We start from the raw sequence: 26933 nt of genomic DNA, 5'->3' as shown, positions 1-26933 counted from the left end.
GCCCCCCCCCCCCCCAAAAAAGAAAAAGCCTGTTTTGACTGAGATGTTGACTTTCAGTCGCTAATTTGCTGTTCCTTCCTGGTTTGTGCTGCCACACTGCTTTGTTTGGCCCCTCTGCCCTCAGCCATTGCCCCCCCACCTTGTCTGTCTGTTTCCTCCAAAATCTGATGTGTCCCCCCCCCCCCATCCCGCAGTGCCGCTGGCGGGGGGGGGGGGTCTGGCCTGGACTGACACCGCGGCTCTTCGTAAAGCCCTCGTATCAGAACTAATTTGGTTTCCCGATGTCCAATCAGGAGCGCTCGAGCTTCGTGGCTCTGGCTGAAATGATTGATGATGATTTGGAGCAGGAAGCTCGGAGGGTTGGGATGGGGGGGGGGGGGGGGAGGGGCGTAGCGTGCGTCTGGAACCAAACTGTTCCTGCAGCGGTTAGGCACACGACGTCCGCAGAGACTACACTGTGGGAGTTCTCCTTTTCTTGGGGGGGGGGGGAGAAAGGAACAGTATCTTGCGTACAGAGAACGTTTTTAACAGTTTTATAATAGACGGCTCATATTGATTTGTTAAGAGAACTGTGAAACAAAGAGGCCTCACACAGACAGGGCTGCTGGGAAACGTGGTTTTTTTTCAGGCGCTGGTTTTAATTGGTACATCTGGATTCATGTTGCTGTCGGAGGGCACCGGAGCCTCAGCAAAAAATGAAACTGCACATTCATTTGCCATCTGCCAGATTGAATTTATCCCACTTAAACTACTTCTGCTTTAACTGGCGAGGGTCATGAAAAAAATGAATTCCTTTCAGTTTTACGACGTAAAAGACGTTTGGCTTCCGAAGTGATGTAAACTGTATTTGAAAAGATGAAGAGTGTTTGACGTGTTTTATTTTTCTGTGCTGCCCAGTGCGTTTGTTGCTCTGGCGGTGTTGATATCTCGGCCCTTCGTGTGCTTTTCCGCGCGTTTATTCTCCCTCGTTGTTTTTCGTTTTCCCAGAATCCTCTTCGTCCGTGCAAGTGCGCCTGGACACGACCACGGCGCGGCTGACGACCCGGCCGAACCCGTTCACCACCTCCACCCGGGCAGCCATGACCTCCACCCCGAGCCAGCGCGCCAGGACCACCACCACCCTGGCGCCAGCAGGGGGCGACGTTCTGGAGCTCACCACGCGACCTCCGCACTCCTCCCAGCTGCCCAACGTGGCCGTGGACTACTGCAGCCCGTCGGAGGAGTCCGACATCTTCTGGCCCAAGACGCACCACGGCCACGTTGCTAGGCAGCCGTGCCCGACTGGAACGATAGGTAAGAGGGCGCTGGCTGTGTCACGTTGGCACCAGCTGGCTGGCATTAGTGAAGAGGACAAGCGGGTGAAGTAATGACAAGCGTTATTCTCTTCTTGTTAACTGGTGCATTCTGGGTCTAGGCGTGTGTGCGCATGCGTGTGTGTGTGTGTGTCTATGTGTTTGTGTGCACATGCGTGTGTGTGTGTGTGTGTGTGCGTGTGCGTGCGTGTGCGCATGTGTGTGAGAGTGTGTGTATGTGTGTGTGTTTCTGGAAAATGTTGTCCAATTACAAGTTGGGTAAAAAGGCCAAAAAAAACCCAAGGATAATAAGGAAGTCATTTCCAGCAGTGCAGTGCTTTAACCTCACTTGTTTGAGATAAACTGTTTGTGGGGAGAACAAAATGCAGTTTTTGTGTAGAATCCATTTGTACAGCACGTGTTTAGTGCCATTGTTCTGAAAACGATTCTCATTTATTGCATTCTTCCAAATTAATTTCAGGGCTATGCTGAGATTACTAATGCCATTGCTAATTACATTTATTTATAATGTAAAATGTGCAAATGGATTTTCCTGTTGTTTAGCAGCGGGTGGAGGAGGAGGGAGTCATTTACATTGTTGTGCCCTGTGTAAGCATAAAATAATGGCTGCCCTGGTTTGTTCGTAAAAAAAACTAATTGTGGTTCCATCAAAGTTCAGATGTCAAAGAGACTCTCTGCTCTGCTCAAACCATAGTTGTTTTGAGGAGAAGCAGAGCAAAATCATCAACTTTTGAAAGTAAATGCCAGCTGAAGCTCAATTTTAACACGATTGTGACGTTGTGTTAATGATGGCGCGTTTGCACGCAGTGGTGGATTGTGGGATTGCGATCGCTAACCTCTGCGGCATATGTAGAAGCAAAATGAGAGGACATAATAATACCATCGGCAGCAAGCATTTATGATTCACAGAGAACGGGGAAGGAAGGGGGAGTGGGGAGGTGGGGTGGGGGGGTGGGGGGGAGGTGGTTACAGTGAAAAAATGCATTTGCCCTTGCGGTTGCTAAGGCAAATTTAATAGTGCTTCCTTTCGTTGGAACGCATCTAGAATCATAACTAGATGCATGCATCCGCACACAGACAGACTCCATCGTCACTGGAATGAACAAACAGGAGGGAGAACAGAAGAAGAATGTCTTGTTAAAAACAGACCTAATCCAGATTAAGGGTTCACGTAATGGGGTACTTGGCCCTGTCCTGAAGGCTTTTAAATAACTGGAGCATGATCTGCGCATCCACCCGGCTACGCGGGGCAGCGCTGACCCCTTTTGAGCCCTTTATTACGGGGCGAAAGGCCGGCCCGAACGTCGGAGTTGACGTCCGCTACGTCTGTCCTGCAGGGACCGCAACGTACGCCTGCCTGACGCAGGACCTCTACTGGGACCCCCAGGGCCCGGACCTCAGCAACTGCACGTCGCCGTGGGTCAGCCACATCATGCAGAAGGTAAGCGCGCGTTTATCTCTCGTGTGATCTCCACACCCCGTGCACTTCCACATTACACGTCCACCATTTAGCAGACGCTTTAACACAGAGGGACTTACTTAACTTGTACATGGCGACCATTTATATGTGAAATTTAAGTTTGCTTTGTTCAGGATTCCTGCCTGGGAATCCTGAAGGTTAGGTTAGACGCCCTTAGGTTACAAGCCCAGATCATTATCCGGATATGCATGCAAGTGGACAGGCCTAAGTCCAAGCTTACTCACTGTTGTAGCAGAACTTCATTCACACAGACAGTTAAGCTAGGGCTAGGTCTAAGCTTTTCCACTCTCTGAGCCGAACAGGTCCACTCAGGAGGAGGGGCACACCGCCTAAGAATTTTAAACTTGGAGAGTGATGCGCTGCAACAGTGCCATCGTTAAGCAAAAGATGGCACCCGCCATCCCGGTTTATGAATCATAAACCATTGATCACCTAACAAGAAACCGCCGGGTCGCATGGATCAGGCATTTTCTCTCTACAAAATTCTCGCGCCAGTCACAAATCTCTGCCCATTAGTTGAATTGGATTTTTTTTTTTTTTTGAGCTTAAGGGGGGGAAAGAAACGCTTGAGAATAATGTGCTCTTTGGGAGCGGACTGAAACTTAATCAAAGCTTGGGGAGGAAGGGAAAGAGAGGGCCCGTGTAGTTATTTTTCTACAAGCTGTTGATTTTGTGGTCTCCAAAATATTATGTTGTTCCCCTGCCACATTCAGTCAAATGGAATTAGCTTTTTCAAAACAAGATTCTCATGAGCTCTTCTGCTCCTGGGTGATGAGGGATGAAATTTATATCTTTGGGGATGCATTACAGTCTCTGAACAGAGGTGCAGAACAACAGTCTACCCAGGAGGAGGCGCCGTTAGGGCCACTTTCTGTGGAGTCTGTATCACCAGGCTGCCCCTTTAAGTTGTGAGATTGCAGATACGTGATTAGAATGCTCTTAGCTGAACATTCTAATGCTGATGTAACAATCACTACTGGTAACTGAAAGCAGTGGGGTTCTAGAACACTGCTAAAACATTCCAAGAAAACCTACTCATCAAAGGGTTAATACAGGGCATTGGGCCCGGAGCCGCGTCATTATTGTACATGGTAACAGACACATGTGACAGACACAAGTTGATGCTTTTGAAGCTGCATGTCCATGTTGCTGTACCACGCATGCAATGCCTGCGTGCATATAAAATGCGTGATCTGGGTGTGTGTTTCCAAAGTGCAGTTTGACAGAGTCATGCAGCTCTGAGTTTGGTTGCCGTGGTTACTTGTCAGAAGGCACAGACATTTTATTGCTCATTGTATGCCACTGCAGTCCAGGGAAGACAATACTCATTTTCATCTGATAAGATTCTGTTTGGTGGAAGAGTTATTTACAATCCTTAATAATTCCGTCTCCTAAGAAACGCAGTACCCGACACATCAATCAAATGTAAGCTTGTTTGTGAAGATTTGTGTGTTAATTAGCGTGCCCATTAATCAAGTATGCACATCAGTCGATTTAGACCTGAAGATCGTGGCTAGAGGATGTCTTTAAGCAGGAAGCGTCATTAGCCTTCTGTAATGGAAGTGAGTGCTGCAGTAAGGGCTGTGGAGGCACCGGTATCTTTAAATGATTTTTGGCTGAATTTCGAAAGAACAAAATGAAGGCGTCCGCTTTCTGGTATTCCACGGTATTCTGGTGTACCACGGGGAACACTAGTGGGAGCTCCATTTTGGAACATCTCACTGTGGCGCACCTGTGGCTGCAGGTGAATGCAGCTCAAATTCACTGCAGGTACGGGCGCAATGAATGTGTACTCACGAGGCTGATTCGTGTTGAATCGCACCAGTTTAAATTGATTTTATGCCATTATGATCTGCAACTTCAATAAACAAATAACAAAAAAAAGATAATTTAATCTCATGCACGAGCGGGAGGCGGCGCAGGGTAATGGCAAATATGATAAATCAGACTCCTCTGGGAAAATAAATCTCCCAGAAAATTTAGAAAAGGCAGGTAATCTGAGGAGAGATAGAGGAACAACAACACCCTTTTGGCCCCTTTGGTTTTCTTTTTATACTTTTATGTTTATCAAGATACTCCATCTAAAATTGACTTCCTGTTTACTTGATTTCGGACCGTGGGGCCCATCCATGCACTGGAACAGAGCCTTGACAGGACAAGCCAGCCTGCTATCCCTGTGCATCTCCTTTTTAGTGGCTATCTGTGGTCAGGGGCACCACCGGGGATTTTGGGCCCCATCAAAGTATCTCACATTGGGCCCCACCACCCTGGAAAATCCACTGTTCTAATATTTTTTGAGGGCCCCCGTCAGTCAGGGCCCTAGGAATCGTCCTAACTTTCCCGCCATTGTGGAGCCCCTGTCTCTTTGGTCTCTTAGCAAACTGTTCAGTTTCTCTCTAGTCTTTGTGTCAAACATAGTTCACTTCCCCACGTCGTATAATTAAGTAATAGCGCTAAACGACGGGCCCTTTGTCTAATTATGATCTTCAATATTTGATCAACGGAAAGCGTGACTCATTTCTTTTTAGCGCTTGTATTAGCGATAATAAGGGAGCTTGACAGGACGTAATTGCATACGCTTCTTCCTGTTTCCTCAGAAATTAAACGAGTATTATTAACATGACTAACAACATGACCCTCGGATATTCAGCCCTTTAAAAAAAACAACACGATGAGAATTTTTTTCAATAGATCGAGCCTCCTTACAAAGCAAGATTATACATCTACAGCGTTTAATCATCTAAGGAGCCTAAATAATTAAATTTTTGTTCTGGACTATTTTTTTTTTTGCCTCCCCCCCCCTAGACTTCCTCCCCAGCGATGTGACTTATCGGTCTTAACGAGGCTGTTCGAAATGCTATCATTTCTTGGGAACAAATTTGACGGAAGGCAGAATCGAGACGGCGCGGACGCGAGCGAAGATCCTGCGCTCGTTATGCGACGCGCGGGCCGGGCCTCGGGGTCCAGCCGTGGCGGAACGGCCCGGAATCACCGGCTCGCGTTCGTATTCGGGGCGGGAAGGGAGAACGGGGGGGGGCGCGGGGACGCGATTACACTCTCCTTCCCATCAGGTGCTATTAATTCCTCTTTTATCTCCAATCGGCCGCCGTGTATATATCCCCGAAGCTCCGCTCCCTGTTGTTTTCCTCTGAAGTGACGCTGCTGAACGACCTTGGGTTCACCTTCCCGTGTCTCGTCCGTTGGTTTCGCCGTTCGGTGAAGAATCAGCCGCCGTCTCGTCTCGTCGAAGCGTGTTTGGAAATTTAAGCGCCCGTGCCTTGAGGGTCCTGTGTCGATTCCTGAAAGTGCAAAACATAAACCAACATTTAGCCAAAATGCAATGTATGGGGCTCTTCTTGATGCAACCAATGAAAGCGTCGTGCTTTACAAGTTTCACAACTTTTAACCGTTTGCAGCACTGTGTGACTCATGGAGAAAAAGAATAATTTGCTAAACCTGTTACCCAAAGTTAAGGTCATTATGTACAGCAGTGAGATTGAATTGAAGGCCAAACTCCCAGCGTGAAGCTATTTTCAGTTTGCCTACATGGCAGTTGTCTTCTGGAACAAGATTTTGTTCATTTCAGGTGTGAATGAGTAGGGCCAGGTAGCTCAGCTTTCTGCTGTGTCCAAGCCTGTGCAGGAAGAGGTAAAAATTTTTTTTTAAACTTCTTCGGAAACTTTAATTAGTCAGCTTCAGTTTTTCTTGTCTTTTCTAGTGCAAAGGGGGGCTTTGGTGACCGAGTCCATATCCTCACAGCTTATGTTCCTGTGTCAAAGCCCAGATCCTGGGCTGTTTTTGGTATTTTCGTGTCCTCTAAGGATTGTGTGACCCTGACGGTTCTGAGTCACGCAGGCCCCTTGTTTCTAATTGGACTGCGAGCTCAAATGTCCCCGACTGCTTCTTCAACTCTTTTTAAAAACGTTTTTATGTTTTGTTTTTTTTTTAATCGCTGGGAACGTCTAAGCCAGCTGAAACGTTCTTTTCCCAGAGCAGTCTGGTGTTCCAGCTCCTACAAAATGGAGACGTTCGGAAGCTCGGCATTATTGTAATATTTGACAATAATCTGCCCTCTTTTAAAAAATAATAATAATAATAAAAAATGAGCAAACTCAGACGTTCCGAAGAAGGCCCGACAGCGCTGGATTTGTGCTTCGCAAGCTGTGATCTGTCCTTGTTCGACCCACTCCACTCATCTCCTGCTCCTTTTTTTACTGCAGAATCACAGCGCTGGGTTTAATTGTCTGTGCTATTAGCTTGTTCTCTGTGAGGCCCATCTCCTGTAACGGTACACATTTGAGATATCTCAAGCGGGGGGTAACAATTATTGCAGTCTACAAACATTGTATATTTCAAAACTTAATGACTGCGCCGTTTGGCAGTAGGCAAGTGGCATTGTTAGCGATGTCAATCATCCTTTAAGCTCGGCGTTTTGTAAAATTGCAATCTGGTCCGGGGCCCGACAGCTCCTGAAACAGAACATTCCGGTTCATTTTGTGATATTTATGACCGCGCGTCTATCAAACCTGGAGTACCTGGATGCAGTGTTTGCATAGCGTGTATGCGTTTCCACAAACCATGAAATGGTCTCGCCTTCTGGGCTTTTATTTGCTTTCTGTGTTTGTCTGTCCTTCTCACAAAGGTTCAGCGGTATTCAATCTGAGATAACATACTCAACAAACGTCAAATTGTATACGGCACTATGATTGGTTGGTTTGTTTACTAGTGCATATGCAAAATGGAAATGAGTCTTCTTAAAGGAACAGTACCCTAAAAATCATCCATTGCAACAGGAGCCGAAATTAAGCCCGAAATTGAAAGTCTCCCTCCTTTTGCGTTCTCCAAGCTCAAGCTGGGAGAGTCTCAGGCGGCCACCATCGCCAAGGAGCTCTCGGAACAGACCAAGGGGCACATCCACGCAGGGGACATCACCTACACCGTCCGGGCCATGGGACAGCTGGTGGGCCTGCTGGACGTGGAGCTCCGAAACCTCACCCCGGGGGGGAAGGACAGCGCGGCCCGTAGCCTGAACAAGGTAACCCCCCTGTCCCGACTCGGGAAAAAACATGCTCCATGTCCTAACCTCTCTCTCTCTCTTAACCTCTCCCTCTCTCTCTTCCTCTATATCTCTCTTAATCGCTCTCTCTCTATCTATCTGTCTACCACTCTCTTGCTTTATTTATCTCTCTATATCTCTATATCTATCTTTCCCCCTCTCTCTCTCCCTCTGTTGCTCTCTATCTCTCTTAAACTCTCTCTCTGTCTATCTCTCTCTTGTACTATCTCTCTCTCCCTCGCTCTTAATCTCTCTCACTATCTCTCTATCTATCTATCTCTTGCGTTATTTCTCTATCTCTCTATATCTCTATATTTATCTCTTCCCATCTCTCGTTCCCTCTGTCCCTCTCTATCTCACTCTCTGTCTTTATCCAATTCTCCATACTGTCACTTGTATTCTTCTTCTTCTTCTTACTCCTACTCTTCCTCGTCTTCTTCTTCTTCTCCCATCCTGGCTTCACATGCAGTCAGGCCAGAGCAGCAGGAATCGTTTTAATGACTCGCCGTTGTCATGGAGAATGATTCCTCTTCAGCTGAGTGGTCCGTTTGTTTAAAAAAAAAAAAAACAGAAAATAACAGACAGAAGGGGGGCGCCACCTTCACCCCGTCTGCCATTTCAGGAGCCGACGCCAGCGGTGACACGAGCCGAATATTTTACCCGCAGAATAAATCTACAGTGAAACAGCAGATCTCACGGAGGCGAGAGGGAATGGTACAGATACAGAGAATGAGGGATGGGATCCATGTGAAACAAAGCGGGCCCTTTCAGATCCACTGCAGTAGCGTACGCATGAGTCCACAGCGTGCTTCTCCCACGTACGGAAGATGCTGATCCAGTGAGTTACACCCGACACGCCAGCGCCTGTGCGCTTAGCGCAAAAGCTAATGTCGTTGTTACCAGGCTGCAGGCGGTGTAGCCCAGAATGCTCAGGCTGTTAGCATTACCGCAATACTTTCAGTTCACGCCGCAGCCCGCGGAAAGCCGTCATCGCCAGAACTCGAGACCGCCAGCCCGCCGATTCGTTCCAGAGGTCCCCGCTGACCGCGCCGCACAAACACCTGTTTTGCAAGCGGTTCTTCAAACTTTATTTTTGGGATCCGGAAGCCTGATTATCCCAACAACAGTCTAAGTTTGGCTGGTTTGTTTGTTTTTTTTTCCCCCGCCAGTGTGGGTTTGGCTCTAATTTGAGAATTAAAGAGCAGGCGTAAAGTTGGAGGAATCCCATCTCCTGCAGTCGTAGGCTGCACGACACACACTTCCCCACACCAAGCTTGATAGTTTTTAGCAGTTGTCCTGCCTCTTCGAGGCCTAGCAAACAGGAGACCGGGCCCAGGAGAAATATGTTGGTGGGGGGGGGTGGCGGGGTGCGGTCTGGTTTTTAAGAATGGAATTCCATTTTTATCCTCTCATTCCTCGTTTTATGTAGTTATTCTTTTTTTCGGTTTTTTTCTTTCTGCGGGCCGGGCCCAAGCTCCTCTGGAGTGCACGCATTGGACTGGCGGAGTGCGCAGAGGAGCGTGAAGCTCTCAGACATGAGTCAGTGGAGCGCGGGACGGCCCGGCTGATTTACTTAATTCTTCAGCGGGGCGGCCGCAGTGGGGTTCATGGCGGAACGCCTGAATTAGAGGAGGCTGCCTTCTCAACCAGAATCACTCCCCCCTCCCCTCTCCCCCTCCCTCCTCCCCCCTCTCTCTCACCCTCTCTCTGTCTCTCTCTCTATCTCTCTCTGTCACTGTCTCTCTTTCTCTCTCTCTCTCTGTCTGTCTCTCTCTCTGCCTCTCTCTCTCCAGTCACTGCCTGAAAGAGCAAACACCAAATCCCAAACACACATACACGCACACATGCACATGCACATGCACACACACACACACACACACACACAAAACGGAGTATGTTTCAGTTTTTTTTTTCAATCCCAGAATGCTTTCAGATGTGCCATTGCTTTGAATCTCAAACCATTATATCCACTTGTGTTTTTTTTTTTTTCTTTAAATGTTGATGAATGCTGTTGTTTCATTGGACCCTGGAAAAGAGCCAAATGTTTAGAATAACGTCCTGTTGATGTGATTGCCCGGGTGACGCTGAGCCAGTCTGTCCTTGGGCTACCTCTCTAGCTGTGGCAGAGCTTCGGGTCTGGTCAAAAAAATAATACAGTCTCAGTTCATGTCAAGCATGCTAAGCACTTACTGTAGGTGCGCTGCTGAGTGTCCTGATATGTTTCCTGTAAGCCAAGAACCGAACCCTTCCCTTCCAGTCAGTGCTGAAAGTAGGCCTCGCTGTCAGCCAGCTCTTTCAATTAGACGGAGCGGAGAAATCGAAAGCCGTGTCATCAGAAGCCTGTGCGGTTCTCTGATCGATTCAGGCGAACCTGGAATGGCGGGGAAACGCCTCCTGCACGTGTGTGGTTCGGACATGTTAATAATTTCCCAGCAAATAGTTTACTAATCAACCCAGAAGCAGCATTTGCATAAGAATTCTGCTTGAGGCCTCTGCAAAGGTCTTAGGAACATCTGCACAGCTGAATAACCACACACACACACACAGGGATATTTTTATGTTGCTTTTCAATATGTGGCGATTAAATCTTCAGAAACGTCTCGGGATGAAAGAGGTCGATGACATAATGCGCTGTGGGCACTTCCTGTTGAGACTCCGTTGAGGGTCACGTCGTTGGATTCCCCACTTCCTGTCTGGCAGCCAGTCGGCAGAAGCCATGTTTACCTTTGAGTTCAATTATTTCAGTACCCTCTTGCTGAGAGGCGGTCGAATAGAAAGAGTCTTTTTTCACAATGGCGCATGACCCTCTGCACTTTCGAGACAAAGGGCGGATTTTTAACGGCAAACGCCACAGATCTGTGCCACTTTCCTGATCAAAGTGCTAGTGCTAATGGGACAGCATCCTGCGTTGACTTGGCCCTTGATTCAAAGTGAGCGCTTCTCTCCAAAACGCGGTGAGAATTAGAGCCTCTCCCAAGTGCGTAAGACTCCCGTCGAGCCCCACACACGGCCAATGACGTGTTTATTTCTCATCCAGAAGAGTTTTTGAATCTGTGTTTATTGTAAGTGAGTGCTTGACAGATGTGTCCGGGTTTTATGAGTCCCACATGTATGGTAAATGAATGAATACGGTTTAAAAAAAGAAGCGTGTCTTGGCGAGGTCTTCATCTCTATCAAATTGATTAATATTCCCACAAATGTGTTCAACTGGTTAGCAAGTCTGAGAAATGCACGAAAAATGATTTAGGTCTTCCAAACACACCACGCTTAGAGTCACAATTCTCAAGTGTAATAATAATAGTATTTGTTGAAAATCAGCAAATACTATTTGTTGAGTTTACGGCTGTGTTCAGCAGGTTAAAGAAAGGTTAGGACATGGGTTCTTTTTTGATTTTGGACGAGCCAAAAATTTTGTATATACTAGTATTGGTCCCTATGCCCATAACACGATATGGAATATATACATTTTTTTTTAAGGCCTCAAATATATTTTTTTGCATTTGTACTATGGAATTCACAGTCTTGACTTAGTTTTTCCACAATTTTAAATGAGTAATCACATGATTTCAAAAGTTCCTATGGCTTCAATTAGGTTTTAGGGCTCAACTTAGGGTTAGGGTTATGAAAACGATAAGTCTGAGGGTCGAGGCAAGTTTACGGCTGTGTTCAGCAGGTTAAAGAAAGGTTAGGACATGGGTTCTTTTTTGATTTTGGACGAGCCAAAAATTTTGTATATACTAGTATAGGTCCCTATGACCATAACAAGATATGGAATATATACATTTTTTTTTAAGGCCTCAAATATATTTTTTTGCATTTGTACTATGGAATTCACAGTCTTGACTTAGTTTTTCCACAATTTTAAATGAGTAATCACATGATTTCAAAAGTTCCTATGGCTTCAATTAGGTTTTAGGGCTCAACTTAGGGTTAGGGTTATGAAAACGATAAGTCTGAGGGTCGAGGCAAGTTTACGGCTGTGTTCAGCAGGTTAAAGAAAGGTTAGGACATGGGTTCTTTTTTGATTTTGGACGAGCCAAAAATTTTGTATATACTAGTATAGGTCCCTATGACCATAACAAGATATGGAATATATACATATTTTTTTAGGGAAAACTTTTTTTTTTAGGCTAATATTTTTTAGCATTTGTACTATGGAATTCACAGTCTTGAATTCGTTTTTCATCAATTTTGAATGAGTAATCAGATGTTTTCAAAGGTTCCTATGGCTTCAATTAGGTTTTAGGGCTAAACTTAGGGTTAGGGTTATGAAAACGATAAGTCTGAGGGTCGAGGCAAGTTTACGGCTGTGTTCAGCAGGTTAAAGAAAGGTTAGGACATTGGTTCTTTTTTGATTTTGGACAGACCAAAATTTTGTATATACTAGTATAGGTCCTATGACCATAACAAGATATGGAATATATACATATTTTTTTAGGCAAAATTTTTTTTTAAGCCTCAAATTATTTTGCATTTGTACTATGGAATTCACAGTCTTGACTTAGTTTTTCCACAATTTTAAATGAGTAATCACATGTTTCAAAGTTCCTATGGCTTCAATTAGGTTTTAGGGCTCAACTTAGGGTTAGGGTTATGAAAACGATAAGTCTGAGGGTCGAGGCAAGTTTACGGCTGTGTTCAGCAGGTTAAAGAAAGGTTAGGACATGGTTCTTTTTTGATTTTGGACGAGCCAAAAATTTTGTATATACTAGTATAGGTACCTATGACCATAACAAGATATGGAATATATATTTTTAGGGAACATTTTTTTTTTAAGGCCTCAAATATATTTTTTTGCATTTGTACTATGGAATTCACAGTCTTGACTTAGTTTTTCCACAATTTTAAATGAGTAATCACATGTTTCAAAAGTTCCTATGGCTTCAATTAGTTTTAGGGCTCAACTTAGGGTTAGGGTTATGAAAACGATAAGTCTGAGGGTCGAGGCAAGTTTACGGCTGTGTTCAGCAGGTTAAAGAAAGGTTAGGACATGGGTTCTTTTTTGATTTTGGACGAGCCAAAAATTTTGTATATACTAGTATAGGTCCTATGACCATAACAAGATATGGAAATAACATATTTTTCAGGGAAAACATTTTTTTTTAAGGCCTCAAAATATATTTTTTAGCATTTGTACTATGGAATTCACAGTCTTGACTTAGTTTTTCCACAATTTTAAATGAGTAATCACATGTTTTCAAAAGTTCCTATGGCTTCAATTAGGTTTTAGGGCTCAACTTAGGGTTAGGGTTATGAAAACGATAAGTCTGAGGGTCGAGGCAAGTTCACGGCTGTGTTCAGCAGGTTAAAGAAAGGTTAGGACATTGGTTCTTTTTTGATTTTGGACAGCCAAAAATTTTGTATATACTAGTATAGGTACCTATGACCATAACAAGATATGGAATATAACATATTTTTCAGGAAAACTTTTTTTTTTAAGGCCTCAAATATATTTTTTAGCATTTGTACTATGGAATTCACAGTCTTGACTTAGTTTTTCCACAATTTTAAATGAGTAATCACATGTTTTCAAAAGTTCCTATGGCTTCAATTAGTTTTAGGGCTCAACTTAGGGTTAGGGTTATGAAAACGATAAGTCTGAGGGTCGAGGCAAGTTTACGGCTGTGTTCAGCAGGTTAAAGAAAGGTTAGGACATGGTTCTTTTTTGATTTTGGACGAGCCAAAAATTTTGTATATACTAGTATAGGTACCTATGACTACACATATGGATACATATTTTTTCAGGGAAATACATTTTTTTTTTAAGGCCTCAAATATATTTTTTTGCATTTGTACTATGGAATTCACAGTCTTGACTTAGTTTTTCCACAATTTTAAATGAGTAATCACATGTTTTCAAAAGTTCCTATGGCTTCAATTACGTTTTAGGGCTCAACTTAGGGTTAGGGTTATGAAAACGATAAGTCTGAGGGTCGAGGCAAGTTTACGGCTGTGTTCAGCAGGTTAAAGAAAGGTTAGGACATTGGTTCTTTTTGATTTTGGACGAGCCAAAAACTTTGTATATACTAGTATAGGTACCTATGACCATAACAAGATATGGAATATATACATATTTTGGGAAACTTTTTTTTAAGGCCTCAAATATATTTTTTTGCATTTGTACTACGGAATTCACAGTCTTGACTTAGTTTTTCCACAATTTTAAATGAGTAATCACATTTAAAATTGTGATTTGTCAAAAGTTCCAATTTTTGTCAAAAGTTCCAATGGCTTCAATTAGGTTTTAGGGCTCAACTTAGGGTTAGGGTTATGAAAACGATAAGTCTGAGGGTCGAGGCAAGTTTACGGCTGTGTTCAGCAGGTTAAAGAAAGGTTAGGACATGGGTTCTTTTTTGATTTTGGACGAGCCAAAAATTTTGTATATACTAGTGTAGGTCCCTATGACCATAACAAGATATGGAATATATACATTTTTTTTTATGGCCTCAAATATATTTTTTTGCATTTGTACTATGGAATTCACAGTCTTGACTTAGGTTTTTTCACAATTTTAAATGAGTAATCACATGATTTCAAAAGTTCCTATGGCTTCAATTAGGTTTTAGGGCTCAACTTAGGGTTAGGGTTATGAAAACGATAAGTCTGAGGGTCGAGGCAAGTTTACGGCTGTGTTCAGCAGGTTAAAGAAAGGTTAGGACATGGGTTCTTTTTTGATTTTGGACGAGCCAAAAATTTTGTATATACTAGTATAGGTACCTATGACCATAACAAGATATGGAATATATACATATTTTTTCAGGGAAAACATTTTTTTTTTAAGGCCTCAAATATATTTTTTTGCATTTATACTATGGAATTCACAGTCTTGGCTTAGTTTTTTCACAATTTTAAATGAGTAATCACATGATTTCAAAAGTTCCTATGGCTTCAATTTGGCTTTAGGGCTCAACTTAGGGTTAGGGTTATGAAAACGATAAGTCTGAGGTTCGAGGCAAGTTTATGGCTGTGTTCAGCAGCTTGAAGAAAGGTTAGGACATGGGTTTTTTTTTTATTTTGGACGAGCCAAAAATTTTCTATTGTAGCATGGGTACCTATGACCATATAACGATATTGAATATATTCACATTTTTTCAGGGAAAACTTTATTTTTGTCCTCTAACATATTATTTAGCATTTGTACTATTGAATTCATGATCTTGACTTAGATTTTCAACAATTTTAAATGAGTAATCACATGTTTTCAAAAGTTCCTACGGCTTCAATTATGTTTTAGGGCTCATCTTAGGGTTTAGCTAGGGCTAGGGTTAGGGTTAGGGTTATGAAAACGATAAGTCTACTTTTTTCCAACTGCTTTTATCCTTGTGTATTTACACAGCAGTTACCCATCAACAGAAGAGAGACGGAGGGAGAGAGAGAAAGAGCGAGTGACAGAGTGAGAGATAGATATACAGAGAGAGAAAGAGGGCGAGAGAGACAGACAGAACGAGTAAGAGAGAGAGAGCAGCCATTATAAACAGTCGTGGTTGCCAAAGGACAGAAAGGCTATGTGGCCACCGTTGGACTGGTGAGGTGGAAACAGAGATTCACTTTCTCCTACATTGTGAATAGTAAACAGAATTCAAAAATATATACATATATATATATTTTTAAATTGAAATATCCTTTCCTAAGTTCTAAGAAATGAATGACATAAACAGATTGTCAATCTTACTGAGGGAGGAACCCACAGTTAAACTGACTGCATAGCATGTGGTAGTGTGCCATCTCCTGAGAGACAGTGAACAGGAACCTCCACCGTGACAGTGTGCCTAGGATGGTGACAATAGTCTCTAATAGTTGCCAACAGGAAATAGCCTACATAGCCTTTTTCTAAATGTTATCGCTGTTTATTTCCACTGTTATTTGTTACCAAAGTCCCCTCCCCTCCCAACTTCGCACGAGAGATTTTATACCTACACGGTACTTTTGAATTACAATTCCCACTTGAGCTCTGCTGCCAATTTTTATCAGTTTGACGGGAGAGAAATTAGTGATATGAGTACACAATATTTTCAGCTGAAGTGAAACAGGTGCTTGTTGATTAATGAACGTCGTTGACGGTGCGTTTTCAGTTACGCACGTCTGTCATCAGTTAAGTGTTTGGAAAGTGAAACCGTTTGCTGATTAATTGTTTGTTTTTTTTGTTTTTTTTCTCTTCACAGCTGCAGAAGAGGGAGAGATCGTGTCGTATCTTCGTCCAGGTAATTTCGTTTTTTGGATCCGTGAATTCCTGTGTTGTGCGTGACAGTGAGTGTGTGCTGGTTGCAGTCATTGCAGAAATTGCAGGCATTTCATATATCGTCCTGGATCGCACTGGTTCTTAAACTTTTTAATACCGGGACCCAAAATTATAAATACTTTTGTAATGCTGGGATACAAATAAGTACCTTTCAGGGAATCGTGAAATACACATCCTAGTATAGCCGAGTGGACTCCAGATTCATTCCGGGACCATCCTCACACTCCTGTGGCCCATTTTGGGTCCCGTCCCATAGTTTAAGAAGCACTGCTGCAGGGGTTGTACTGTCCCTGAAATATCTGAAATTTATTCAGACCGAGCAATTCACAGTTCTCTGTACTGTGTGGATGCATCTGTAGTTTCCACAGAAATCTGCATCCACGTTTTTAAAATCAAATACACATAACTCTGCAATGGACCCCATGTTTGAGTAGCTTTGTCTACTGGCTTTATCAATGTGCATCTCTACAGATAACACAGCAAAGAAGAATAAATGCACAGCAGATGTATTCTTACTAGTATTATTATTATTAAATTACCATAGATCTGCATTCTATTTGAATTTGAAATCAGACGTGGAAGTGGAATACCCCATTGATATCCACCATGAACGGAAAAGATAATGAACTTACCATCTGAAGAGATCCATTATGCATGGTATCCAGTTTGTTTGGCTTTGCCTTTTCTGATGTACTGTGCTCTTAGTTTATATTATTATTATTATTATTATTATTATTATTATTATTATTATTATTATTATTATTATTATTATTATTATTAAAAGCCCCTTGATATCAGCAAGTGTTAGCACATTATTAACACTAGGAAATGGCGGTTTAATTACAATGCTCTGCATCTTGCAGGGCCAACGTGTAATCGCTAAAAAAACAACAAGACCTTTTTTTTTTTTTACTGAATCTCCTCCGATTTCCCTGGGGATTTTTTTTGTCATTATTGCTTCATTTAAACCCATTACTCCACCCGTGAAATTTGATTTGATGCGAATCAGCCGGACGTTAGCAGCAGAATTACAGCGCGGCAACACGGCAACCTGGAGCCGCAGAAGTCCGTGATCCGATAGCCACGCTCCACCGCGCGCCAATTACTCCGCTCCTGATTGGTGGCTCAGCTGAGTGGGCTCCAGGTTTCGCTTTAATTGAACCAAAAATATTTTGAGTCCCAGATCATTACTGAGAGAAAAGCGGTTGCCTCATTCCTCATCAAAGACTCCTTAAGGGAACTGCGAGGGGTCCGCAATCCAATTCGACAATTATGGTTCGACAAGACAATCATTAGTTATTTCCTTTTCCTTTATTCTTTTATTTGTTTCGGCATTTAACTGTCAAACACAATGCAGTATATTAATGATGTGGAGTGGTAGCATGAAATTAACCAAGCAATGAAGTATTTTGTGATATCATTTACTTATTAAATATATTTTTGATTTGTCCAAGAGGTGTTCATCCTCAGGGAGGGGATACTACATTTGCCAAAGAAGGCTTATTAAATTGCCTCAATGAGATGAACGTGCATAGTTATTCATGTGGTTTTAAGAATCTCCCAGAACAAAAACTACATCACAGTTTAGATCCTGACCATTTGTGGTCTGGGGCTGTTGATCGTCACGTTTGAGGAGTCTGAAGTGTGACTCTATCAGTGCCAACTGTTTCTGGGAGACACAGGGCGGTATGTGATTGGTTACTTTTTTTGAATAATTTTTAGACTTTTTTTTTGTGAACCGTAATTGTGTTACATCAGCACGTTATGCGCCGCTGAGCAGAATGGCGCTCGCCGCGGCGGTCAGTCGGTCGGTCGGTCGGTCGGTCGGGCCCGACGCTGGCCCGGTGGCATTTGCTGACGCGCGCGCGGCTCTCCCAGAAGTAAGTGGAGCAGAATGATTTATCACAATACACAATTCAGCTACGGTGGCCCCCTGAGGCCCCCACGACAAAAAAGCCTTTCATATCAGTCTAATGGGCCGCTGGCGGGGCGGGGGGGCCGAGGGGGGGGGGGCCGGGGGGGCCGGAGGGGGGGGGGCGCTCCAGGCTCTCCTTTCGGCCTGAGAGAGGGCCCACTGCCCCCCCTCCCCCCCCTCCCGGGGAAATGATTGGCATTTCTCGGGCTGCGCACGCATCACACAGGACGTCAGCGTGGGACGGACATCTCAGGCTTATTACTTCAGTGTGGGGGGGGGGGGGGGGGGGGGGGTACCCTTACCGAAAGTGTAATGAGAATATTAAATTTTATGGAGAGTCAATCTGCTGGGAGACGAGATTTGCATGTACTCATAAACCACCATCGTGTTTTTTTTTTAGGGTTTTTTTCCCCCTGTAGTTTATGTTATTGCTGCTAATATGGCTGCCCTATATTAAATACTGCAGCTCGCCCACGCCAGCAACATTAATTATTCTATTTAAAGAGCCTCCATCTTGTAGCCTCATCGTGTGATTAGCTGTTTGTGTATCAGGATGTTGTGATGAACGTGTGCTTGTAGACTGGGAGGTGTCCTACGGATGTCTAGAGTAGCAGTGCTGCCGGGTGGCTCATCCTGTTAAGGCTCTGTTCCAGTGTGTGTGTGTGTGTGTGTGTGTGTGTGTGTGTGTGTGTGCATGTACATGTGTATGTGCGTGCTTGTGTGTGTGTATGAGTGTGTATGTGCATGCGTGTAGGTGTGTGTGTGTGTATGTGTGTGTGTGCATGTGTGTGTGAGTGAGTGTGTTTGTGTAGGTGTGTTTGCACAAGTGTGTATGTGTGCTTGTGTGTGTGTAGGTGTGTGTGTGTGTGTTTGTATGTGTGTGTGTGTGTGTAGGAGTGTGTGTGTGTGTGTGTGTGTGTTAGTTAACCGCATTGATTATGTACTTTGCCTCCTGAAGTAAAGCAGGCTCCCTGATTGTGGAGAGAGTGTGCTGGCTGTGCCCGGGGGCTGGTTCCAGACATTACAGCGGTGGGCTTCATAAGGACAGCTGACCCAGCCTGCATGCAGTGTGCTCATTTCACCACTAGGGCAGAATGAACTCTTACAGGCAGAATGAAGCTTCTACTGAAACCTGTAAATCAGAGAGAGAGAGAGAGGGAGAGTGAGGGAGAGAGTGAGAGAGAGGGAGAGAAGAGAGTGAGTGAGTAAGAGAGACAGAGAGAACAAGCAAGAAAAAGAAAGACCGAGTGAGAGAGAGAGCAAGAAAAAGAGAGAGGAGAGATTTGCATTCTCTTAGCAGACTGGTATTCAGAAATGGCTTAACTTTACTGCAGTCCATAGACCACAGTAAACAATGGGCTCTAAGGTGTCTTGTGGTGATGTGTCTTTTCATAAAAGTCATTTGCTATAACAAAATAAATGATAAGTTTTTTCTTTTTTTTCCATTTATACTACTTTTCATCCATTGCAAACATGGGGCGTACGAGTGTGAGTTCTGCGGTACGATGCTGGTTATCGTTTCGAGCCGATTTCATTGATGAAAATGCATGGACATTAGGGATCTGTTCTGTTTCCACTTTTTTAATATTCTGTTTTTCCCTCAGCCGTGAGTCTGCTTCAGTAAACCAAGTGCAGCTGGTACAATGACCACATTTTCCTCTGTCATCAGATAAGACGAGATGCAAGGATAGAGCAGGGCCTGAATATTCAATGCAGGGGAACAGGACATATTTTTTTAATGTAAAAAGTTTGAGTTTAATATCCTGCTGGTTAGACAGGCAGGATGGCCTGTCTTCAGTAATCCTTTGAGTTTGCATTACACAGAATCTGCTGCTTGGATGGATTTGTTAGAGCTTTTGTTTCCCCCTTGGAATACATGTTTCTTATTTTATTATGACATTCCATTGTGTGTATGTGTGTGTGGGTGTGTGCGTGTGTGCGTGTGTCTGTGTGTACACGCGTGTGTGTTTCTGCTTTGTGTGTGCGTGTGTGTATGCTTGTGTGTTTCTGCTTTGTGTGTGTGTGCGTGTATGGTTGTGCGTGTGTGTGTGTGTGTGTGTGTGTGTGTGTTTCTGCATGTGCGGGTGTGATAAAGACAAGTTTAGTATTATTAGTAAATAATATGCCCTTACCATTCACATGTACATTAAAATGCATTATGCACGATTATTAAACAATTATAAACATTTACAGCAGACACAAGGTGACTAACATCAATGTGCAGTTGTAATATCACCTATTCTCCCGTCTTCCAGTCCAACGAACCCATTGGTTGTAGGGTGGGATTATTCAGTCTGTCAGTAGAGTAAGAAGCAGGAGGAGCACTTTGAGAGGTGCTGATGCCTGGAGGAAGATGTTCGGTACTTCTGCGCCATTTTAATTTTGCACACAGTGTTTGAGCAGTGGTTCCCAAACCTCACCTCAGGTACGCCCGGCCAAATCCAGGTATTTGATGTGTTCCATCTCGAGCACACCTGATGCAATGAATCAGGGGCTTGAGTAGTTGCACCTGGTGTGCTTGAGGTGGAGCACATCAAATACCTGGATCAGGCAGGGGGTACCTGAGGTGCGGTTTGGGAGCCGCTGTGCTCGAGTGAAAACTCAGTAGATTTTTTTTTGTTTGGAGAACGTGGCGTCTGGACCGGTCTACCTTGCTATGTTACCACTGGCATAATAAACACGGATTATGCAGCATTTTGCTGTATCCGGTCTCCATTGTTATTCATATATAATAAACACTGTGAATCTCAACCCAGGAGGCTCCACCGAGGCTTGGTGCTTTCTGTGAAAACACCAGGGGGTGGCGAATTGAGGAGCGCTATCTTACGGGTTGCGCCGTCGCGAGTAAAACGTTTTGAAGGAAGTGTGTTTTGCTTTTTGGCAGCTCTCTTCCTTGCGGCGTGTGACATCGAGCACACGGTTAATTACTCTGACGGGTGCGAAAGGTTTCATCGCGGTGTCGCCTTTTTCCTGTGTACTCAGATGATATTCATAGAACTTGCGTTTGCGTTTGCATGAAACATATTTCTTATGTTAAACAGGCTTTTTTTTTGCAGAGTGTGCATATCTGTGTGTCATACTTGAACTGCAAATTAATCACCCTGTTTACATATTGCTTTACGTAACTTTGTGCCTTTTAGAGTTTAGATTTGTTTTGATGTTATTCATTTGGCCTGGACGGATGTTTACTGAAGCAAATAATATTACCCAGTAGGTCCACCATTATGCATTTTTCAGTATGGTATGTTCACAACCAGGCTTACGAGCCAAATATCCTATCTGTACGTAAGTGTCATTGTTCGATCATCAGATTAGTTGGTATATTAGTTTCTCCCTGTGAGATTTGAACATCTCCCAAGTTATTGAGTGTTTGACCTTATTAAAGGAATAATTCCAAGGACAACCATTTCCAGACCGTTTTTATTGGGGGGAAGAAAAAAAATTGTGGTTTCAGCATTAGACCTCACGATTCATTTGCGGCTGGTGGGTTGTGTCAGCTCTCTCTGGTGCTGAGGATGATGGGTAAAATGTCGGAGCGTTCACAGTGAGCGCATCGATAACTCCGCCTTCCTCTTCTTCTGTTCACTTACCGTCCCTGGAGCCACTCTGTCTACATCCATATGATGGGACCTGGTTTTCATTTCATAATGTAGCATACGCCTGCCCGCCCCCAGCCCCCCCACCTTACCTAAGCCCCCCCCCCAGGGCTCACAACCTCCACCGTTAAGCACTGCCACCGTTTTCTGACTGCCTTTGAGAGTCTGCGCATTTACATGCTTCTGCTGTACAGGTTTGTTGCTTGTTGTGCCCGCAGCAACTGAAGCCCCCACCCCCTTTTCCCTGCTCAACCCCCATGCATCCACACACGCACACACACACACACACACACACTCTCACACATACCACACACCCACTGGAATACAAACACAAATCCCAAACTCCACTGTCCAAATAATAAGCAGCCGCATTAAAGGTTTTCCTCTGTGTGTCCTGTAAGAAATGTAGCCAACGGTGTCTTTTTCAAACCAATGGGGCACGCTTACATTTTAATGTTGTTTCCTGATAAATATGTCCTCCTCTCAGTTTTTTTTTTTTTTTTCCGTGGGATTGTAGGAAAGTTATTTCCCATGTGCCCGTGCAGCGAGTCCCCCAGCCAATGAGCTCGGAGCCGAAAGAGAAACCTCCGGAATCACACATTAATCACCTCCCAGACGCTCAGACCCGAGTCGGAAATGTGAGCTGCCCCGAGCCCCTCCAGAGAGACGGTGTGCGAGCCACGCTCCAAACGGGTGCCAAACCGAATTTTCGGGAGGGTGAAATACCGCCCGCACGCGCGTCAGCGGTGTACGTGAGTTAGCGGTGCGTTTCGTTGACGTGACGCGAGACATAAACCGAGGCTTCCGTGTCTCCTCCGCGGTCCTGACGCGCACGGCGACCCGGGTTCGGTGAACTTCTCCCTCCTCGACTTCCCGCCCTCACCGTTAAGTTCAGGAGCTGCTTTCAGCCTTCGCTACGGTAACACAGTTTGCCGAGCTCCACGTCCGGTGAAACTAATGGAAAGAGACTGCTTGCGTTAGAACAACGTGGCACTTGTGTTTGATTGTGAGTTAGGTGTAAGTGCTGAAAGAGTCCTGTCTTGTATTCGCACACTAGTAGCATATATCTACTTGGGACTGACGTTGTACACAGGCTATAAATATACAGGCTTTTAATTTACTGAATTCCCATTTAGGTATTCATAATCATAATTTTATGACTATAATCATAGTAATTTTTTTATTTTCAAGAGGTAAGAACTTAGTAGTTTTTCCTTTAAGATTGAACTTTTGTTTTATTTCAGCTGACCCCTTTAAAAAAAGAAATAAATAAATAAAAAACATTAGCATGTAGTGAGCTGTGGGTGGAATTAATTTCAAATGGAAATTAAGGCTGCAATCTCTCTGTCTTCCAGATGCTACAAAGTATGTATGAATAGCAGGTAATTTTTCCATTTTGTGGAGTAAGTGCATGTCTGGATAGAAAAGGGTGTTTTTAAAAGCTTGGAAAGAAAAAAGTAGATTTATGTCAGCTGAATGACGAATTGATCATTTAATTTTTTTTTTTTGCAGTGCACATATTGTAGCTATTTTTCAAAAACGTATGTTGTCTGTGCACGTACGGTGAAAATATGGAACGTGTCTATTCGCAAGCCTAGCTCGTAAGCTAAAACGACATGTGTTGGACGAGTGTTGAAGTTCATAAAGTTAAAAGCATGCTTCTGGAAAGTTCTGGAAGCTGGCGTTATGTTGAAAAGGTGGTTGTTATGTTTCCGAGCATGAAGGGAGATTTTAAAAAAAGAAGAAGATTCAAGGTCCTCAGAGAAATTACAACATCAGCAACGGCTTAGCTGCTCACTGATGAATCCCGCTGCAATTTGAGAAACATTTCTCTGCTGAAGTCGGAAGAAATCCTCTTTCTTCTTCCATGGCTAATTTCGGTTTATTTTATTTCTGGATTATGAAAACTCCCTCGGTGATTTCACATCCGCACTCCAAAAGTGAAAAGTAGGTGCGCTGTGGCATGGCACCATGGTATTGAAAGTTCTGGGCGCTGTAGCTGTTGAAGGGGGAGAGGTTGCAGGTTTCAGTCCCAGACAAGGTACTGCATTTGCACCCAGTGACCTTGAAATGATTCTGCAAATATTCATATGTATAAATGGATAAGATCTACAGTGCATATGTGAGTACACTGTGTAAATTGCCCTAGATAAGACTTTGAAATAAGCAAATAAATAATGTAATCTGATGCAATGTAATGATGTAATGTATTACAATAAAGGAACCCCACCCCGCCCCACCCACAGAGTCAGAAGGTCCAGCTTCTTACGTGTGACGAGGGAAGATCTTTGAGATGAGACCACGTTGCGTGCGAGCGCTGCTCCACTTCGCGCTTTTTTCGGCTAATTTAGCGGAGCCTCCTCCATCCATTCCGCCCCTCTTGCCGCTTCCTCACGTGGCCTCGCGTCCCGTGCTGCCGACTGGGACCCTTTGCGGGTGTCGCGAGCCCACCCTCCACCCCGTGTCTGCGCTGGCCGGTAAGCGTGAGCTGTCCCGAGCGTCCAGGGCGCGTTCCTTTGAAGGTTTAAAAACGGCTACCGTTACGTCCAGACCCGTCTCTTTTAATCCCGAATTAGCCGCGATCGTTTCGAGCCGCTTCCAGAAGCCTGCGCACCCCTGTCTGGGGCTCAGAACCCCCCCCACCTCTGCTCCGCAGAAATCTTTCCGGAAACTTGCATTCCCTTTCATCATTCCTGGATCAAAAGCAACACATTTCGATATTTAGTTTCATGATGGCTTTTCCGTTTGGAAAAGGCTTGCAGCATTCTTTTTTATGGGGGGAAAAAAATGAGACGCCTAAAATCAAACATTATACCCACTGGCACAATTCCCCGCTTTTCATGACATCAGATCTCTGCCAGAAGCATTAGTATCCATAATTCAGTTTCCAAAACGCATCATACTTGTAGAAATATTATGCACTTGTGGCTATTGTTTCTGCTAGTCACAGTAAAATCTCATACCTTTGGCCTAAAATGTATACTTGCACATTTTAATTGGCAGTTGCTACAACACTGGGACTATTTCAATGCAGATCTCGCAACACAATTACAGGAAGCTCATTTGCAAAAACTTTGTCTACCAGGACAGCTGTAAAGGCAGCTTACTTGTCAGTGACAATTATAACATCATATTTTTCCCAATCCTTCATATCCTGTAAGAGATTATTAATAATTTGACATGAATAATTTGTTGTATAACCTGGTGTGGATACACAGATACATTTCTACATTTACAGCATCAGCGGTACTGAGGAAATTCTTTTTGGTTGTTAGGGCAACAGACTAAGAGAGATGCCATTGCTTGTTTCCTTTTGTTGTCACAATGGTGTGCTTTTGCGGCGAAGAGCTTAGTGCCTTAGTTGCCACCATTTTTAACATCGCACAAAGCTCAGCCTCGTTCTCACACTTCTTAATATCTTCATTTTATTTATTTATTTATTTTTACATTTTTTGACCGCTACTTTTGATTCCCCGTCAGTGAATGCAGTGTTCACGCTGGCTGCCTGAGATTCTGAGGTGCACTTTTTGAGAGGTTGTAATGCGAGCTAAAAAACAGACAGGTGCAATTATGCACATTTGCGACGGTAAGCTGGAGAATTAAGGGGTGTCAGCCTCTGTACCGCTGGCCCGTGTTGTGACAGATGCTAAAGAGTCGTTACCCGGGATGTTTCCTAAAAGCGCCCCTTTATTCCTGTCTAGTCACAGCTGTCATGCCCGTGTACACTGCACACCGCTCTGATATCTGCTGCTTTTTTAATCCGTGCAAGCTTGAAGCCTTGGTGTTTCAAGAGCGTTCACGTTTAGCGTGCGGCGTGGGTCGTGTCTGCTCCACCGCATGTGGAGCCTGAGCGTTTGGAGCAAAGCAGGATGGGAAGGGAAGGCCTGTCGTCGCAGAACTGGCGGGTTGGCGCGGGCTCAAAAACAGTGGTTGGTTTTGGGATGCCGTTTCTGACGAAAACCGCGAAACGTGTTTAATGCCTCGTCTTTCAGGAGAGTAATTCCGCAGAACACTCCGATTCAGCATCTCAGGCGTAATTAATGGGTTCGTTGCTCTGCTTAGGTCCAGGTTTTGGTGTTGGATATGGCAAGTGGCATACTGACGCCTTGCATTATGGTAGGAGTGGTAGAACCGGAGTTTTTTCTTGAAGGTTCTTGGCTGAGCCGGTAGAACTGAGGCAACCATGTACTGTAGTATGCCATCATTCTTTATGTTTAATTTTCCTTAAACGGATTTTCTAAGTGCATGATTGGTGCTTTATAGCATAATTACATTCAGTCATGCCTAAATTGAGATTCATATTAGATGTTTAATAGGACTGACACAGGTTCTTCAGTTGTTAGTGCACTCAGTACAGTTTTACATTTCTGTACAGTTAGCACATAATTAACATTTATCACTAAAGCAGTCTCTTTTTTTCCCTCCCTCTCTCCCTCTCCCTCCCTCTCCCTCTCTCTCTCCCTCCTCCTCTCTCCATCCCTCCCTCCCCCCTCCCTCCCTCTCCCCCCCCAGGCCATGGTGGAGACGGTGAATAACCTGCTCCAGCCTCAGGCCCAGAGCGCGTGGCGGGACCTGCCCACCAGCGAGCAGCTCCGGGCGGCCACCATGTTGCTGGACACGGTGGAGGAGGGCGCCTTCGTGCTGGCCGACAACCTGCTCAAGACCGACATCGTGCAGGAGAAGACCGACAACATACGTGAGTCTCAGCGCGGCGCCCCCTAGTGTTCGGAGGCAGGCACGACCGGAACAAGCCTCTGCTTCATTCACATATAATCAGAAAAATAACATCTAAATACAACAAAGGAATGCGCACGCAAGGTGAAAATAAATAAATAAAATACCTCATGGGGCTTATATCTTATATCTTTTATCTGACTATTTAAAAAAGGTCCACATTTGACTCAGTCAGTTAAACAGATTTGAGTGTATTAATTGTACATAGTCATAAAATGAAACGGAATGGCAGATAAAATTGCATTTAGCGTCAAAGTAAACTTTGGACGGTGGTTTGATTGCGTTTAACCAGCGCAGATGTACTGTAATGAGCGTTAAACGCTGGCTCCCGAGCGCTGCTCATCTTTGGGTGGGCGTGTAAACATGACAGAAACGCAGTGGAGAACAGCCAAAGGGATGTTCTGTGTGTTTTTATTTATTTATCGCGTTATTTTTATTTTTATTTTTGTGCGTTATGTAAAGCGCTTGCTAAATGTACTGTCCTTACAGTAAGGCACGCTACGTGGTTAGGTGATGCATTTTTAATGCCCCCTTTGTGTGATGCACAAAGTTTCTGCTAATGATGTGAGGGGGCCTCCGGGTGGTCTAGCCAGAGACAAA

The 26933-nt window shown here is 44.1% G+C and overlaps 1 protein-coding gene across 7 annotated transcripts in view; it reads left to right on the top strand.

Moving 5' to 3' along the window:
* The window catches only part of adgrl3.1 (adhesion G protein-coupled receptor L3.1), a 220295-nt gene that overhangs the window by 138376 nt on the left and 54986 nt on the right, over positions 1–26933 (top strand). For all 7 annotated transcript variants that reach the window (XM_064334582.1, XM_064334585.1, XM_064334584.1 and 4 more), the window contains exons 7-11: positions 988–1293; positions 2651–2754; positions 7640–7828; positions 16012–16050; positions 26112–26295. In XM_064334582.1, the coding sequence (XP_064190652.1) occupies positions 988–1293; positions 2651–2754; positions 7640–7828; positions 16012–16050; positions 26112–26295 (822 nt within the window). The remainder of the gene's footprint in view (positions 1–987; positions 1294–2650; positions 2755–7639; positions 7829–16011; positions 16051–26111; positions 26296–26933) is intronic.

This window comes from Anguilla rostrata, chromosome 5, assembly GCF_018555375.3.
Source record: "Anguilla rostrata isolate EN2019 chromosome 5, ASM1855537v3, whole genome shotgun sequence".
In the NCBI taxonomy this organism is placed as follows: domain Eukaryota; kingdom Metazoa; phylum Chordata; class Actinopteri; order Anguilliformes; family Anguillidae; genus Anguilla; species Anguilla rostrata.
This window is presented reverse-complemented; position numbering and strand designations above follow the sequence as displayed.